Below are 14,602 nucleotides of genomic sequence, written 5' to 3'. Positions count from 1 at the left end.
ATGTGGTATATGAATTATATCTCCAAAACATTTCATGAAAAACCTGTACACAATTATTCATAGAAACTTTCTTTAAAATTGCTAAAAACTAGGAAGATCGGCCGGGCGCGGTGGCTCAAGCCTGTAATCCCAGCACTTTGGGAGGCCGAGACGGGCGGATCACGAGGTCAGGAGATCGAGACCATCCTGGCTAACACAGTGAAACCTCGTCTCTACTAAAAATACAAAAACTTAGCCGGGCGTGGTGGCGGGCGCCTGTAGTCCCAGCTACTCGGGAGGCTGAGGCAGGAGAATGGCGTGAACCCGGGAGGCGGAGCTTGCAGTGAGCTGAGATCCGGCCACTGCACTCCAGCCTGGGTGACAGAGCGAGACTCTGTCTCAAAAAAAAAAACAAAAAAAAAAACAAAAAAAAAAACTAGGAAGATCTCAGTTATCCTTCAACTAGCAAATGAATAAACAAACTGGTACAGCCATGCAGTTTAATACTGCTCAACAATAAAAAAAGAATGCACTGCCAGTGCAGCAACATGGATAATTCTCAAATGCATTATGCCAGTTGACAGAGGTCAGACTCAAAAGATTATGTACAGTGTGATTCTACTTATATGACATTCTGAAAAAAGCAGAACTGTAAGGACAGAAAACAGATTAGTGGTTGCCAAAGAGTGGGAGAAGCAGCCAGGGAGAACTTTGAGGAGGTGAAAATGTGCCAGGCCTTGGTCAGTGATGGTACATAACTGTGCATTTGTCAAGACTCCGTGCTATCTGCTGAAAAGGGCAGGTTTTACTATAAGTAAGTTGTACCTCAATAAACATGATTTTTAAATGATTAAAACTTTGGTTTTTGTTTGTTTTGGTTAAGTTTTAAGGTTTACCATAAATCTATTGATTTTAGATTCTAAGTTGCATATAAGCTTCTGTTTTAAAAGAATTTTTATTTTTCATTCTCTTATTGTCAACAATATTTAGTTGTGCTAGAAATCTTATTTTGGAATTGTTTAATAGAGAAAGACAATAAATAATGTTCAAGAACAGACATTGATTCATAACATCAAAGTATGTCATGAGAAGATGGTATTTCAGAATGGAGGAAGAATTTCTTATGTGCTGGTAGGATTGTTTGTAGAGAATCATTTCTGCATAATTTTCATAGCTGGATTTCTTTAATAAAGCCATTCAGAGGTTAAGTTCTAGATTGCTTCATGTTGCTTATCAATGTTTTAAAGCTAAAATAAAAGTAGCTGTTAGGTTGGCTCAACCAGAAATTCAGTATATCCTTTAAAAAGAGAAATTTAGTAAGTAATATGTCTAAAGGATGACATATGGATGGATGCAGTGGCTCATGGCTATAATCCCAGCACTTTGTGAGGCTGAAATGGGAGGATCACTTGAGTCCAGGAGTTTGAGACCAGCCTGGAAAACAGTGAGACCCGCATCTCTACAAAAAAAAAAAAACTTACCCAGGCACGATGGCACACATCTTATGGTGCCAGTTACTTGGGAGGCTGAGGTGGGGGAATCACTTGAGCCTGGGAGACCAAGGCTGCATTGAAGTCTCATCACGCCACTGCACTCCAATCTGGGCAACAGAGCAAGACCTTGTCTCAACAAAAAAGAACCCCCCGGCCCCCCAAAAAGGCATGTAATCAGTAAAAAAGACATTATTTGCTTATATTGTAGAGTGGTTCTAAAATACAGATTTTACATTGAGAAATTTTAATACTCTCTTTTTACTTTCCAAAGGTGAGGAAGAAAATGCTTCCCGTTCTTCTGGATGGGCATCCTATCTTCATAGTTGGTCTGGACTTCGATAGATTGATGGAAGGAATATTTTTATTAACCAAATAGAATCTATTTACAAAAATGGTTCATGTATATTATCATCATCCTTTTGTCCAAAAGTGTGTATATGTGTTTGCATCTACATATATTTGTACATCTATATGACAGATGTATTTTAAAAGTTTCAACTTGAAGTAAAAGTACAACAGCTTGAAGTGTTGATACCAGGCGACAGCCCTCTAACTCATGTGATCTCCCGTGCATGCTGCCAGAATCAAACCACCAGGAATGAATTCACTCCCCACTTCTCTGGAACCTCAGGACCCATTGCTCGGCAGTACTGTGAATTTTGAAGTTAAACTAAATTTTGGTACCATACCAACTGGAATTTAGGCTTTAAAAATAATGTTTCAAGGCCATGTGTGGTGATTCAGGCCTGTAATCCCAGCACTTTGGGAGGCTGAGGCTGGAGAATCACTTGAGGCTAGTGAGTTGTGATCGTACCACTGCACTCCAGCTCGGGGAACAGAGCGAGCGAGACCTTGTCTCTAAAAATAATAATAGTAATAAAATAAAAATAATGTTTTATGACTATTTATTGCAAGGTCAGATTTGTAGATTGTTATTAGTTATAAATTGAGAAATTTTTGTGATTAGAATATGAAGGAAAAAGCTTTATTGGTAAAAGTGACATGTTTATTAAGGGGCTATGAAGTAAATATGCTGCAGTTAATTATGCTAAGTTGAAATATAATTTAGTTACTTTAAAATAAACTGTTCTTTTTTTCTTTAAAGTATATTCTCTCAAAACTCACGATGTTGTCAGAGCCCTAGAGCTGGCTAGTGTAACACTGACTCTGAATAGGCGGGCCCACCCCCTGAGTTGAAGTGATTTCATGCTGTCTCTCCAGGCTCTTGGTATGATGTCGCTACATGCAAGCCATGAATCCGTTTTGAGAATCCTCTCCATTTTCCCAAATAAAAACCTATCACAACAGTGACTGTATCACTCAGCGTTGTATCTAAGTATAAAACTGGTGCTTTCAGTGTTGTGGCAGATAGTGTTCCGTAAGCTTTCCATCAGCTTTCCATCAGAAGGGATTTTAGAAAGACACCTTGGAGGTCCGTGCTACATCTTCACAGTTCCTCTGAATAAACTTAGGTGGTAGCGTTACTTGCCTTTGACGCCTCTGCATATGTTTTAATGACTAGATCAAAATTGTGGTGTTCTTCAATCAAAAATTTGATAATTCTATTTTTAATATTTATGTGTTAATCACCACACAGTATGCTCTCTGAAGTTCTCTTAAGCCTTCAGTTTATAGTCTTAATTCTCATTCTGAGCTGGAGAACTGACTTTGCACTTTGGTTATGCAGAACATTGGTTTCCAATTTAGTTTAACTGAAATTTGCTGCTGATATGTTGAGTTTGTTCTCTAAATAATATCTCATGTATCTGTCTTTCCTCCTGTCTTAGAAGAACAGACCTAACTAGTGAATGTATTAATGAAAATGCATCTATTTCAGAGCTGACATGAAGAGTTTAGTTTTTTTACTTTATAAACTGTGAATTTGAGTATGCCACCTGCCTACAATGTAACTAATCATATTTAAATATATTTTACTTTCTCTTTGACTTTAGACCTTTTGAAATCTGTATAAACTTGTTTTAAAATATAGTCTCTACTTATGAATGTCATAACAAAAATACCTTTTTGCATGATAAAAAATTATTACTTTGATTACAAAAGGCCTATTCTTTCATGGTTTCCGCAATGAGAGGAAGTGTAATGATTATTTTAATATTTCTATTAAATATGTTTAACTGTACATTTTTATGGCTGCTCTTTTATGTTAGACACTGTCTCTTTAGGGGTTGTTCATTGGTTTATGAAATGGAACTGCAAACTCCTTTACTACTGGCCTTACATGGTTGGGACCTATTAGGTGGTTGAGAGAATGTCGGCCAACTCTTTGATACCCGCCAGGTAGACCGTGGTACCTGCCATGTCTGACACCATGCATCCAGCTAAAACTAGAAACAGCACTGGGCCTCCCTGTGGACAAGACATTGATTTGACTAGAAGCAGATGTCTGGCTAAGGCTGCCAACGTAAGGTTGGCCTTAGATGAAGGGCTTTGTTTAGTTAGGGGCAGAGGTCATTAATTTCTTTTTTTTTTTTTTTTTTTTGAGACAGAGTCTCGCTCTGTCGCCCAGGCTGGAGTGCAGTGGCGCGATCTCAGCTCACTGCAACCTCCACCTCCCGGGTTCACGCCATTCTCCTGCCTCAGCCTCCTGAGTAGCTGGGACTACAGGCGCCCACCACCACGCCCGGCTAATTTTTTGTATTTTTAGTAGAGATGGGGTTTCACCGTATTAGCCAGGATGGTCTCGATCTCCTGGAGATAACTAGTTTCTTTGGGTGTTTGGACTGGGAGATGGGGAGAGACAGAGCAGACAGAGAACACAGATGCCACAAGGAGGAGGAACAGAGCTAACCCCGGATAGGACTGGATACAGCAGCCAGACCAAGAGAGGCATCTGATGAGAAGCAGCTCTTCAGCCCTGGGCCTAGTGCACACATTTCTCCTTGGTTTCTTAAGAGCCAAATTTGACTGGGCACAGTGGCTCAAGCCTGTAATCCCAGCACCTTGGGAGGCTGAAGTGGGTGGATCATGAGGTTAAGAGATCAAGACCATCCTGGCCAACATGGTGAAACCCCATGTCTACTAAAAATTTTAAAAAAAAAAATCAACTGGGCTTAGTGGTGTGTGCCTGTAGTCCTAGCTACTTGGGAGGCTGAGGCAGGAGAATCACTTGAACCCAGAAGACAGAGTTCAGTGAGTCGAGATCACACCACTGCACTCTAGCCTGGCAACAGAGTGAGACTCCATCTAAAAAAAAAAAGCCAAATTCATACAGTCCCTGAGGAGTGGGAACGGATGCACATCTCTTGTGTACAATAAGCTGTGCTTGTGCTCTGAACAGTGTAAGATTGAGAATTGTATTTCTTAAAGTTTGGCAGAATTGTAACTGAATTACTACCAAGGCACTGAGAAGGCATACTGTACTTTGTATTCTTTTTAAAGTCCATGTTAGGTGGTGGTGTAGCTGGAAGTGTACAGTATTGAGGATGTAAAGTTTCCCCTAAAAATCGTTGGTATTTGGTGAATGGCATAACACATCAAAAAATTGGTTGTATCATATGATTAAATTGCAATGTAATGATTTCAGCTTGGTGGAAGACTTCTACTTTGTCTTGGTATCTGAAAATCCCCTTTGCTTCAAACTTACTACACACCAAGCAAAACAACGTGATAACAATTTTGCAAGTGTCTTTGAGCTAATGCTTTTTCATGGGTATTAAAAAGCAGTGAGTTATTTATGTATAATTTCTATGTAGAAAGAAAATATTTGTTCCATTCAAGATACGATTACACGAAAAGGCATCTAGTTGTGATCTTCAAATTATTATATATGGAGAGAAAATTCCTATAACTAGGCTGGGCGCGATGGCTCACACGTGTAATCCCAGCAGTTTGGGAGGCCAAGGTGGGCAGATCACCTGAGGTCAGGAGTCCAAGACCAGCCTGGCCTATATGGTGAAACCTTGTCTCTACTAGAAATACAAAAATTACCCAGGCGTGTTGGCCCATGCCTGTAGTCATAGCTACTCAGCAGGCTGAGGTAGGAGAATTGCTTGAACTCGGGAGGGGAGGCTGCAGTGAGCCAAGATCACACCACTGCACTCCATTCTGGGCGACAAAGCGAGACCCCATCTGAAAAAAGGAAAGAAAATTCCTATGAAGAAACACTATGCCTCTGAGTTTCAATAATGGAGATGATTAACCCAGTTTCCCTGCAAGGATGTGCTCACTGTGAACAGATGTAGTGGTTACCACCCCAGATGTCTGCCTAGCATTTGAGACCACAACAGTCCCTGTCACCCCTGCCTCTCTCTGGGAACTTTTGCCCCACCACCATACAGAGGGTCAGTAGGCCCAGCCATAATCAACTGAAACAAGAGTTCTGACCTGTGCCTAGGCAGTTAGGTTTTCTCAGGAATATGGATCTGGGACTAAAGAATCAAGTCAGCATCTTCGTGTGACTGGAATTGTAGCATGTAAGTACAGAAGCTTTGGAGTGCCCAGAAAGAGCAGAGAAAACCAGCCAAGAGAGTGCCAGCTTTAATTTGATGTAAGAGGTCAACAAAATTGTGAAGTGAGTATTCTGGGGACCTGAGATTCAAGGGACTGGATTCTGTACAATGTCTCTGCATCATCATAGTAAACTTCCTACACATACTTTGAAAGTGAATATCAGATATTTTGGAGCACAGTGTAATGGTAAAGTATAAACTGAACTTACACAAGGACACAATTTCTGCTTCACTGACGAATAACTTGGGGAACGTTCTTGACTGCTCTGAGCCCCCATTTCTTTATCTGTAAAAAGGAGATAAATTACATAGTTGTGAGTCATTGGATGACATCATAAAACCCAGCACAGAGGGCCGGGCACAGTGGCTCACGCCTGTAATCCCAACACTTTGGGAGGCCGAGGTGGGCGGATCATGAGGTCAGGAGATCGAGACCATCCTGGCTAACACGGTGAAACCCCATCTCTACTAAAAAATACAAAAAAATTAGCCAGGTGTGGTGGTGGGTGCCTGTAGTCCCAGCTACTTGGGAGGCTGAGGCAGGAGAATGGCATGAACCCGGGAGGTGGGGGTTGCAGTGAGCCGAGATTGCGCCACTGCACTCCAGCCTGGGCGACAGAGCCTACCTGTTCCCTGAAACACAGCAATATTGAAATTAGGCAAATTACAAACCCTACAATGCCTTCTAAGTGTTTAAGTCATAGAAAGACTCACACATCTCTCACTCAAAATCAAAAGCTAGAGATAATTAAGTTTAGTGAAGAAGGCAAGTCAAAAGCTGAGACTGAGGCCAAAAGCAAAGCCTTTTTTGCTTTGTTGTTTTTAAGATTCAAGGAGTACATATGCAGGTTTGTTACAAGAGTATATTGCATAATACTGAGGTTTGGATATTACTCCCTTGTTGGATGAATCGTTTGCAAATATTTTCTCCAATTTTGCAGACTGCCTCTTCACCTTGTTGACTGTTTCCTTTGCCGTGCAGAAACTTTGTAGTTTGATATATATCATTTGTCTATTTTTGCTTTTGTTGCCTATGCTTTTGAGGTCTTAGCCATAAAATATTTGCCTAGACCAATGTCCTGACGCATTTTCGCTGTGTTTTCTTCTAATAGTTTCATAGTTTCAGGTCTTACATTTAAGTCTTTAATCCATTTTAGTTGATATTTGTATATGGTAAGAGATAGAGGTCTCATTTTGATTTTCTGAGTATGAGTATCCAATTTTCTCAGCATCCTTTATTGAAGAAACTTTCCCTTGCTCTAATGAATATTAGTACCTTTGTTGAAAATAAGTTGGCTGTAAATATGTGGATTTATTTCTGGGCTCTCTTTTGTTACACTGGTCTATGTGTCGGTTTTTATGCCAGTGCCATGATGTTTTGATTACTATAGCTTTCTATTATATTTTGAAGTCTGGTAATGTGATTCCTCCAGCTCCCTTCCTCCCTCCCTGCCTCCCTCCCTCCCTTCCTTCCTTTCTTCCTTCCTCCCTCCCTCCCTTCCTCCCTTCCTTTCTTCATTCCTTCCTTCCTCCTCCGTTCCCTTCCCTTCCTTCTCCCTTCCCCCTTCCCTTCTTTCTCCTTTCCCTTCCCTTTTTTCCCCCCTCCCTGTGCCTCCCCTTCCCTTCCTTTTCCTTCCAGGACAGGGTCTCACTCTTTTGTCCAGGCTGGACTGCAGTGGCACAATTATGGCTCCCTACAGCCTCTAACTCCTGGGCTCAAGTGATCCCTCTACCTCAACATCCCAAGTAGCTTGGACCACAGACGTGTGACACCACATCTGGCTAATTTTTTATTTTTGTAGAGGCGGGGTCTCACTTTGTTTCCCATGCTGGTCTCCAACTCCTGGACTCAAGCAATCCTCTTGCCTTGGCCTTCTAAAGTACTGAGATTACAGACTTGAGACACTGAATATCATTGGAATTTTGATAGGAATTACATAGAATCTATAGATTGTTTTTAGTGGTATGGCCATTTTTATAATATCAGTTCTTCCAATTCATAAACATGGGATATCTTTCTATTTTTTTCTGTCCTCTTCAATTTCTTTCATTAATGTGTTATAGTTTTCCTTGTAGAGATCTTTCACTTCCTTAAATTTATTCTTAGGTATCTTGTTTTTGCTATTGTAAATGGACTTGCTTTCTTGATTTGTTTTTCAGCTAATTTTTGTATGTTTATTTTTTGTATCCTGCAACTTCATCAGTTTATCAATTCTGAGTGTTCTGTGGAGTGTTTAGGGTTTATATGTATACATGATCATGTTATCTGCAAACAGGGACAATCTGATTTCCTTCTCACCAATTTGGATGACCTTTTTTTCTTTCTCTTATCCTAATTTTTCTGGCTAATATTTACTTTACTATGTCAATTAAGAGTGGTGAAAGGGGGCATCCTTGTCTTTTTCCAGTTCTTAGAGGAAAAGCTTTCAACTTTTTGCTATTCAGTATGATGTTGGCTATGCGTTTGTCATACATGGCTTCTACTGTGTTGAGATATGGTCCTTCTACACCTAATTTGTTAGGAGTTTTATCAAGGATGGATGTTGAATTTTACCAAATGCTTTTTCTGTCTCTTAAGATGAGTATATGGTTTTTGTCCTTCACTTTGTTGACCAGATGTGTCACATTTATTAATTTGCATATATGGAACCATCCTTGCATCCCTGAGATAAATCCCACTTGATAATAGTGAATGATCTTTTTAATGTGCTGCTAGATTCAATTTGCTAGTATTATGTTGAGGATTTTTGCATCTATGTTCATCAGGGATATTGGTCTTTAGTTTTCTTTTTTTTTTTTTTTTCAGTCTCTGTCTGGTTTTGATATCAGGGAAATGCTGTAGAATGAGCTTGGAAGAGATCCACTTCAATTTTCTGAAACAGTTTGAAAAGAGTTGGTGTTAGTTCCTTAAATGTTTGGCAGAATTCTATAGTGAAGTCATTGAGTCAAGGGCTTTTTTTAATGGGACACTTTGTATTATAAATTCAGTCTTGTTATTCATAGTCTGTTCAGGTTTTCTATTTCTTCTTGATTCAATCTTGGTAGATTGTGTCTTGAAATGTATCTATTTCTGCTAGGTTTTCCAATTTGTTAGTGTATACTTGTTCATAATAGTCTGTAATGATCCTTTGTATTTTTGTGGTATGAGTTTTAATGTTTCCTTTTTTTATTCCTTATTTTCTTGGCTCTTTTCTCTTTTTCTCATGGTTAGCTAGTGATTTTTTGATTTTGTTTATCTTTTCAAAAAACTAACTTAATTTCATTGATGTTTTATACTTTTTTTAAGTCTCAAATTTATTTATTTGTACTCTGATCTTTATTATTTATTTCCTCGTACAATTTTGGTTTTGGGTTTGTTCCTTTTTCTAATTCCTTGATATGTATCATTTGGTTGTTTATTTGAAATTTTTATACTCTTGATATCAGTGGTAATTGCTATAAATTTCTCTTAATATTGCTTTTGCTGTATCTCATAGGTTTTTTTGTTCTTGTCGTTTGTTTTGTTTGTGTGTTTGTTTGTTTTCTGAGATTGAGTTTCACTCTTGTCACCCAGGCTGGAGTGCAGTGGTGCGATCTCGGCTCACTGCAGCCTCTGCCTCCTGGGTTCAAGCGATTCTTCTGCCTTAGCCTCCCAAGTAGCTGTGAATACAGGCACCTGCCAACATGCTCGGCCTTTTTTTTTTTTTTTTTTTTTTTTTTTTTTGTATTTTTTTAGTAGAGACGGGGTTTTGGCATGTTGGGCAGGCTGGTCTCGAACTCCTGACCTCAAGTGATCCACCTGCTTCGGCCTCCCAGAGTGCTGGGATTACGGGTGTGAGCCACCGCGACCGGCCTATAGGTTTGTATGTTGTGTTTCTTTTGTCATTTGTTTCAAACATTTTAAAAATTTCTTTCCTAATTTCTCTATAGACCTATTATTCAGGAGCAGGTTGTTTAATTTTTGTATTGATTTGCTTTATTTTGAAATTTTCTCTGTTATTGATTTCTAGTTTTATTCCTTTGTGATCAGAAGAGATACCTGATACAATTTCAACTCTTTTAAATGTGCTCAGCCTTGTTTTATGGCCAAATCACATGGTCCATCCTGGAGAATGTATTATGTACTTATGAATAGAATGTGTATTCTGTAGCTGTTGAATGTAATCTTCTATAAATGTCTCTTTGGTCCATTTGTTCTAAAGTACACTTTAAATTCATTGTTTCTTTGTTGAATTTCTGCCTAGGTGACCAGTTTAATGCTGAGAATGGGCTGTTGAAGTCTCCAACTACTATTTTATTGAAGTGTATCTCTCCCTTTAGATCTAATAATATTGGATTTGTATATATGGGCACTCTGGTGTTGGGTACATAGATAATATTTAGAATTGTTACATCCTCTTGCTGAATTGATCCTTTTATTACTATATACTGATTTTCTTTGTCTCCTTTTACTGCTTTTGACTTAAAGTCAGTTTTATCTGGTATAAGTATAGCTAGTTCTGCTCACTTTTGGTTTCTGTTTTTGTGGAATAACTTTTTCCATCCCTTCATTTTCAGTCTATACATGTTTTTACAGGTGAAGTAAGTTCCTCATAGGCAGCATATGGTTGGGTTATTTTTTTTAAAATCCATTAAGCCAATCTACATTTTTCAAGTGGAGAATTTAATCCATTTACATTCAAGATTATTATTGATTGGTGAGGACTTTTTCCTGTGATTCTGCTAATTTTTTTCTGGTTGTTTTGTGTATTCTTTGTTCCTTTCTTATTGTTTATCAGTTTGGTGGTTTTCTGTAATGCTAAATTTGATTCTTTTTCTTATTTGTGTATCTGCTCTACCAGTGAGTTTTATACTTTTGCTTGTTTCCAATGATAATGCTTATTATTTTTTCACCTCTAAATATAGGACTCCCTTGAGAATTTCTTTTAAGGTTGATCTGGTGGTGATAAATTCTCTCATTGTTTTCCTGCCTGGGAAAGACCTATTTCTCCCTCATTTCTGAAGCATAGCTTTTCTGGGCATAGTATCCTTTGTTGGTAGTTTTCTTTTTTCAGCACTTTGTATATACCATCCCACTCTCTCCTGGCCTGTAAGGTTTCTGTGGAGAAATATGCTGTTATTCTAATGGCGAGTCTGTTATATTTGAGTTGATGCTTTTCTTTTGCTTTTTTTAGATTTCTATGTATTTGACTTTTGACACTTTGACTATAATGTGGCTTGAGGAGGGCCTTTTGGTGTTGAATCTATTTGGGAACCTTTGAGCTTCCTGAATTTGGATGTCCATATATTTCCCCAGATGGGAAGTTTTCAGTTATTATTCTTTAAAGTAGGTTTTTTTCATATATTTTCCCTTCTTCTTCTGTAACTTCCATAATATAAAAATTTATTCAGCTAATAGTGTCCTGTAAGTCTTACAAGCTTTCTTCACTGTTTTTCATTTTTATTTCTCTTTTCTTTCTCTCTGACTGGATAATTTCAGATGACCTATCTTTAAGTTCAGGGATTCTTCTGCTTGATCCAATCTGCTGTTGAAGCTCTGTATTGTATATTTTGTTTTATTCATTGAATTCTTCAGCTGCAGGATTTCTACTTGGTGCTTTTTTATGATTTCTATCTCTTTATTGAATTTCTTGGGGTTTTTTTGTTGTTGTTGTTTGTTTTTTGAGATGGAGTCTCGCTCTGTCACTTATGCTGGAGTGCAGTGGTGTGATCTCAGCTTACTGCAAGCTCCACCTCCCTGGTTCAAGCAATTCCCCTGCCTCAGCCTCCTGAGTAGCTGAGATTACAGGTGCATGCCACCACACCTGGCTACTTTTTTTGTATTTTTAGTAGAGACGGGGTTTCACCATGTTGGCCAGACTGGTCTTGAGCTCCTGACCTCAGGCAATCTGCCTACCTCGACCTCCCAAAGTGCTGGGATTACAGGTGTGAGCCACTGTGCCCAGCGAAATTTCTTGTTTATATCATGAATTGTTTTTCTGATTTTTTAATTGTCTATCTGTATTTTCTTATATTTCATTGAGTTTTCTTAAGATCATTATTTTGAATTTCTCTTGCAGCAACTCATTGATTTTCTTTTCTTTTATTTTATTTTCTTTTCTTTTCTTTTTGAGACAGAGTCTCACTCTGTCACCCAGGTTGGAGAGCAGTGGCACAATCTCAGCTCGCTGCAACCTCCACTTCCTGGGTTCAAGTGATTCTCCTGCCTCAGCCTCCCCAAGTAGCTGGGATTACAGGCACTTGCCATACCATGCCCAGCTAATTTGTGTGTGTGTGTGTGTGTGTATTTTTAGTAGTAGAGACAGGGTTTCACCATGTTGGCCAGGCTGATCTCGAACTCCTCACCTCAGGTGTTCCACCTGCCTCAGCCTCCCAAAGTGCTGGGATTACAGGCCTGAGCCACTGTGCCCGGCCCATAGATTTTCTTTTCATTGCAGTCTGCTACTAGCATTATGTTTTTAAATGGTGTCGTATTTTCTTACTTTTCATATTCTGTGTCCCTTTATTGATGTCTGTGCATCTGGAGAAACAATCACTTCTAAACTTTCTGGAGTGACTTTCGTAGAGAAAGACTTTTACCTGCAGTTTGATTTCAGTGTTCCAGTTGAAGAGTGTTAGTGACTCTGTTTCTAGATAGGTGCAGCGGTGTAATCTTTATAACCCTCTTCGGCTGCACTGCACTCAACATCAGCAATAACTGTGGGCACCTCAGTGGTCTAGGCTGTAGATGTTTGTGGCAGTGACAGCATAGGTTGTTCATGTTCCTGATGTCAAGGACTTTTGGTATCCTATTCTCATTTTCCTCACAATGGGGAGACCTAGCTGAGGTGATCCCTCATTGTGTCAAATCTCACTCAACCTACAATCAGCTGCAGCAGTGCTAAGTTCCAGGTGCAGGTGCTCAGAGCAGCTGTGAGGCCAAGGTCCTAGACTCTGGGTCTCACAAATCTACTGTGGCATTTGGGTCTTGGGTACAGGTTGGCTTTCTATGGCAGGGTTGGATGTGGGTTGCCCACAGAGCTAGGATCTGTGACTCTGATGGACCCCCTAGCAGCTCAGGCCCTGGAGGCTGAATTGTAACTGTGATTCTCCCCCAAGATCAGGGCACAGCACCGAGCTGACTCCGTGGAGGAAGGGCTGCTCTGGAGGTTTGAGCTTGGGGAGCAGGGGATGGCTGCATTATGGGAACCTGAGCTGATATGGTTCAGTGGCCACTTCAGTCTCAGGGGATGAGGCACTATGTAGTAGTGACTCTAAAGCCTGGGGTGATGGGGCTCAGCAGTTTCCCAGACTCTGTGATACTAGGTGCAACAGCAGCAAATACCACAGAATAACAAAGCACAGCTGTCAGTCGGACCCTGAGAGAGGGCACGGAACAATATAGTGGTGACTGCACTCCCAAGGGATAGTTATGTCTCAGCTGTTCAGATTCTAGGGGGATATTCTAGCTCCAGGGAATCAGGGTACTAGAGTTGTTCAGCCTGCAGGTAGATGTCTCAGTTCAGCCACTGCTCCATTTCCCTGGGATGCGGGTACTGTGTCAGCTCAGCTCTGAAATGCTTAGCTACTCAGCCCAGCCAAGGCACCATTTTCCCAGGAGACAAAGTGCCTCTTCAGCTCAGGCCTGGAGGGTGTCGCTCTTCTGGCTGCCAGGCACCATTTCCATAGGCTGGCAGTGCAGCTTCAGCTTAGCTACTGGAATGTAGCAACCATGCTGGGCAGTAAAGGCACCATTTCCTGGGATTCAAGCTGCTGCTTCAAGTTAGGCACCAGGAAGTAATGACTACTCTGAGCAGCCAAGTACTGCTTTCCCAGGAGGCAGGGTACTGCTTCTGCGGTGGCCCAAGGGGGCAAGGAGAGAGGTAGGTGGAGTGGTTTCACCCCCATTGGCCCCATAAGGAAGGGTGTAACAGCTGTTCACCCTTAGGATTTTGTACCAACAGGCTAAGATGTTTCAGCAGCAGCTTAGCCTCAGGAATGAAAGGGAGCCATGAATACTCACCCCCAAAGCAAGACACACACCAGACACAGTTCCAGTTACAAGATGTATAACACAGTAGACACACAGGCCACAGGCCACAGAGTCAGCTCCTTCTCTGAGGGGAGCACAGCTTTGTGGACTCCAGGCAGCTCCCTCAGCTAGGTTTAGTGCATGTCAGAACTGCAGGGCACCCCAGTGGTGAAGTCTGTGGTTGTCTAGGGTGTTGATGAGGGTTGCTAGGATTCTCTTGCTTACCTCCTTACTGTAGGGAGAAGTTCCTCCTGGTTCCCAGTTGATCCTAGTGGTGGAGGCCCAGCCTTTCCTTCTGTTCTTCATGTGGCCGTCCCAGGTTTCTGTACTCACCAGAGTTTCCGTTACTTCTCTAATGCACTCAGGTTCTTCCTCAGTTATTTTCGTTAAAATGTAGTTCTTTGGCCGGGCGCAGTGGCTCACGCCTGTAATCCCAGCACTTTGGGAGGCCGAGACGGGCGGATCATGAGGTCAGGAGATCGAGACCATCCTGGCTAACACGGTGAAACCCCGTCTCTACTAAAAAATACAAAAAACTGGCCGGGCGCGGTGGCTCAAGCCTGTAATCCCAGCACTTTGGGAGGCCGAGACGGGCGGATCACGAGGTCAGGAGATCGAGACCATCCTGGCTAACACGGTGAAACCCCGTCTCTACTAAAAAATACAAAAAA

The 14,602-nt window shown here is 40.8% G+C and overlaps 1 protein-coding gene and 1 long non-coding RNA gene across 3 annotated transcripts in view; one reads left to right on the top strand and one right to left on the bottom strand.

Moving 5' to 3' along the window:
* Positions 1-3,612, top strand: part of GCC2 (GRIP and coiled-coil domain containing 2) — a 66,605-nt gene extending 62,993 nt beyond the window's left edge. For both annotated transcript variants that reach the window (XM_025353571.1, XM_025353570.1), the window contains one exon: positions 1,744-3,612. In XM_025353571.1, coding sequence (XP_025209356.1) covers positions 1,744-1,814 — 71 coding nt within the window. In that variant the 3' untranslated portion in view covers positions 1,815-3,612. The remainder of the gene's footprint in view (positions 1-1,743) is intronic.
* LOC112604539 overlaps positions 1,729-14,602 on the bottom strand; it is a 40,761-nt gene continuing 27,887 nt past the window's right edge. The window contains exons 2-3 of the long non-coding RNA XR_003115245.1: positions 6,151-6,227; positions 1,729-1,805 (exon numbers count right to left, since the gene is read on the bottom strand). This is a non-coding gene — a long non-coding RNA (uncharacterized LOC112604539). The remainder of the gene's footprint in view (positions 1,806-6,150; positions 6,228-14,602) is intronic.

Source organism: Theropithecus gelada, chromosome 13 (genome assembly GCF_003255815.1).
Source record: "Theropithecus gelada isolate Dixy chromosome 13, Tgel_1.0, whole genome shotgun sequence".
Lineage (NCBI taxonomy): Eukaryota > Metazoa > Chordata > Mammalia > Primates > Cercopithecidae > Theropithecus > Theropithecus gelada.
The sequence above is the reverse complement of the archived record's forward strand: the minus strand, read 5'-3'. Positions and strand labels throughout refer to the sequence as shown.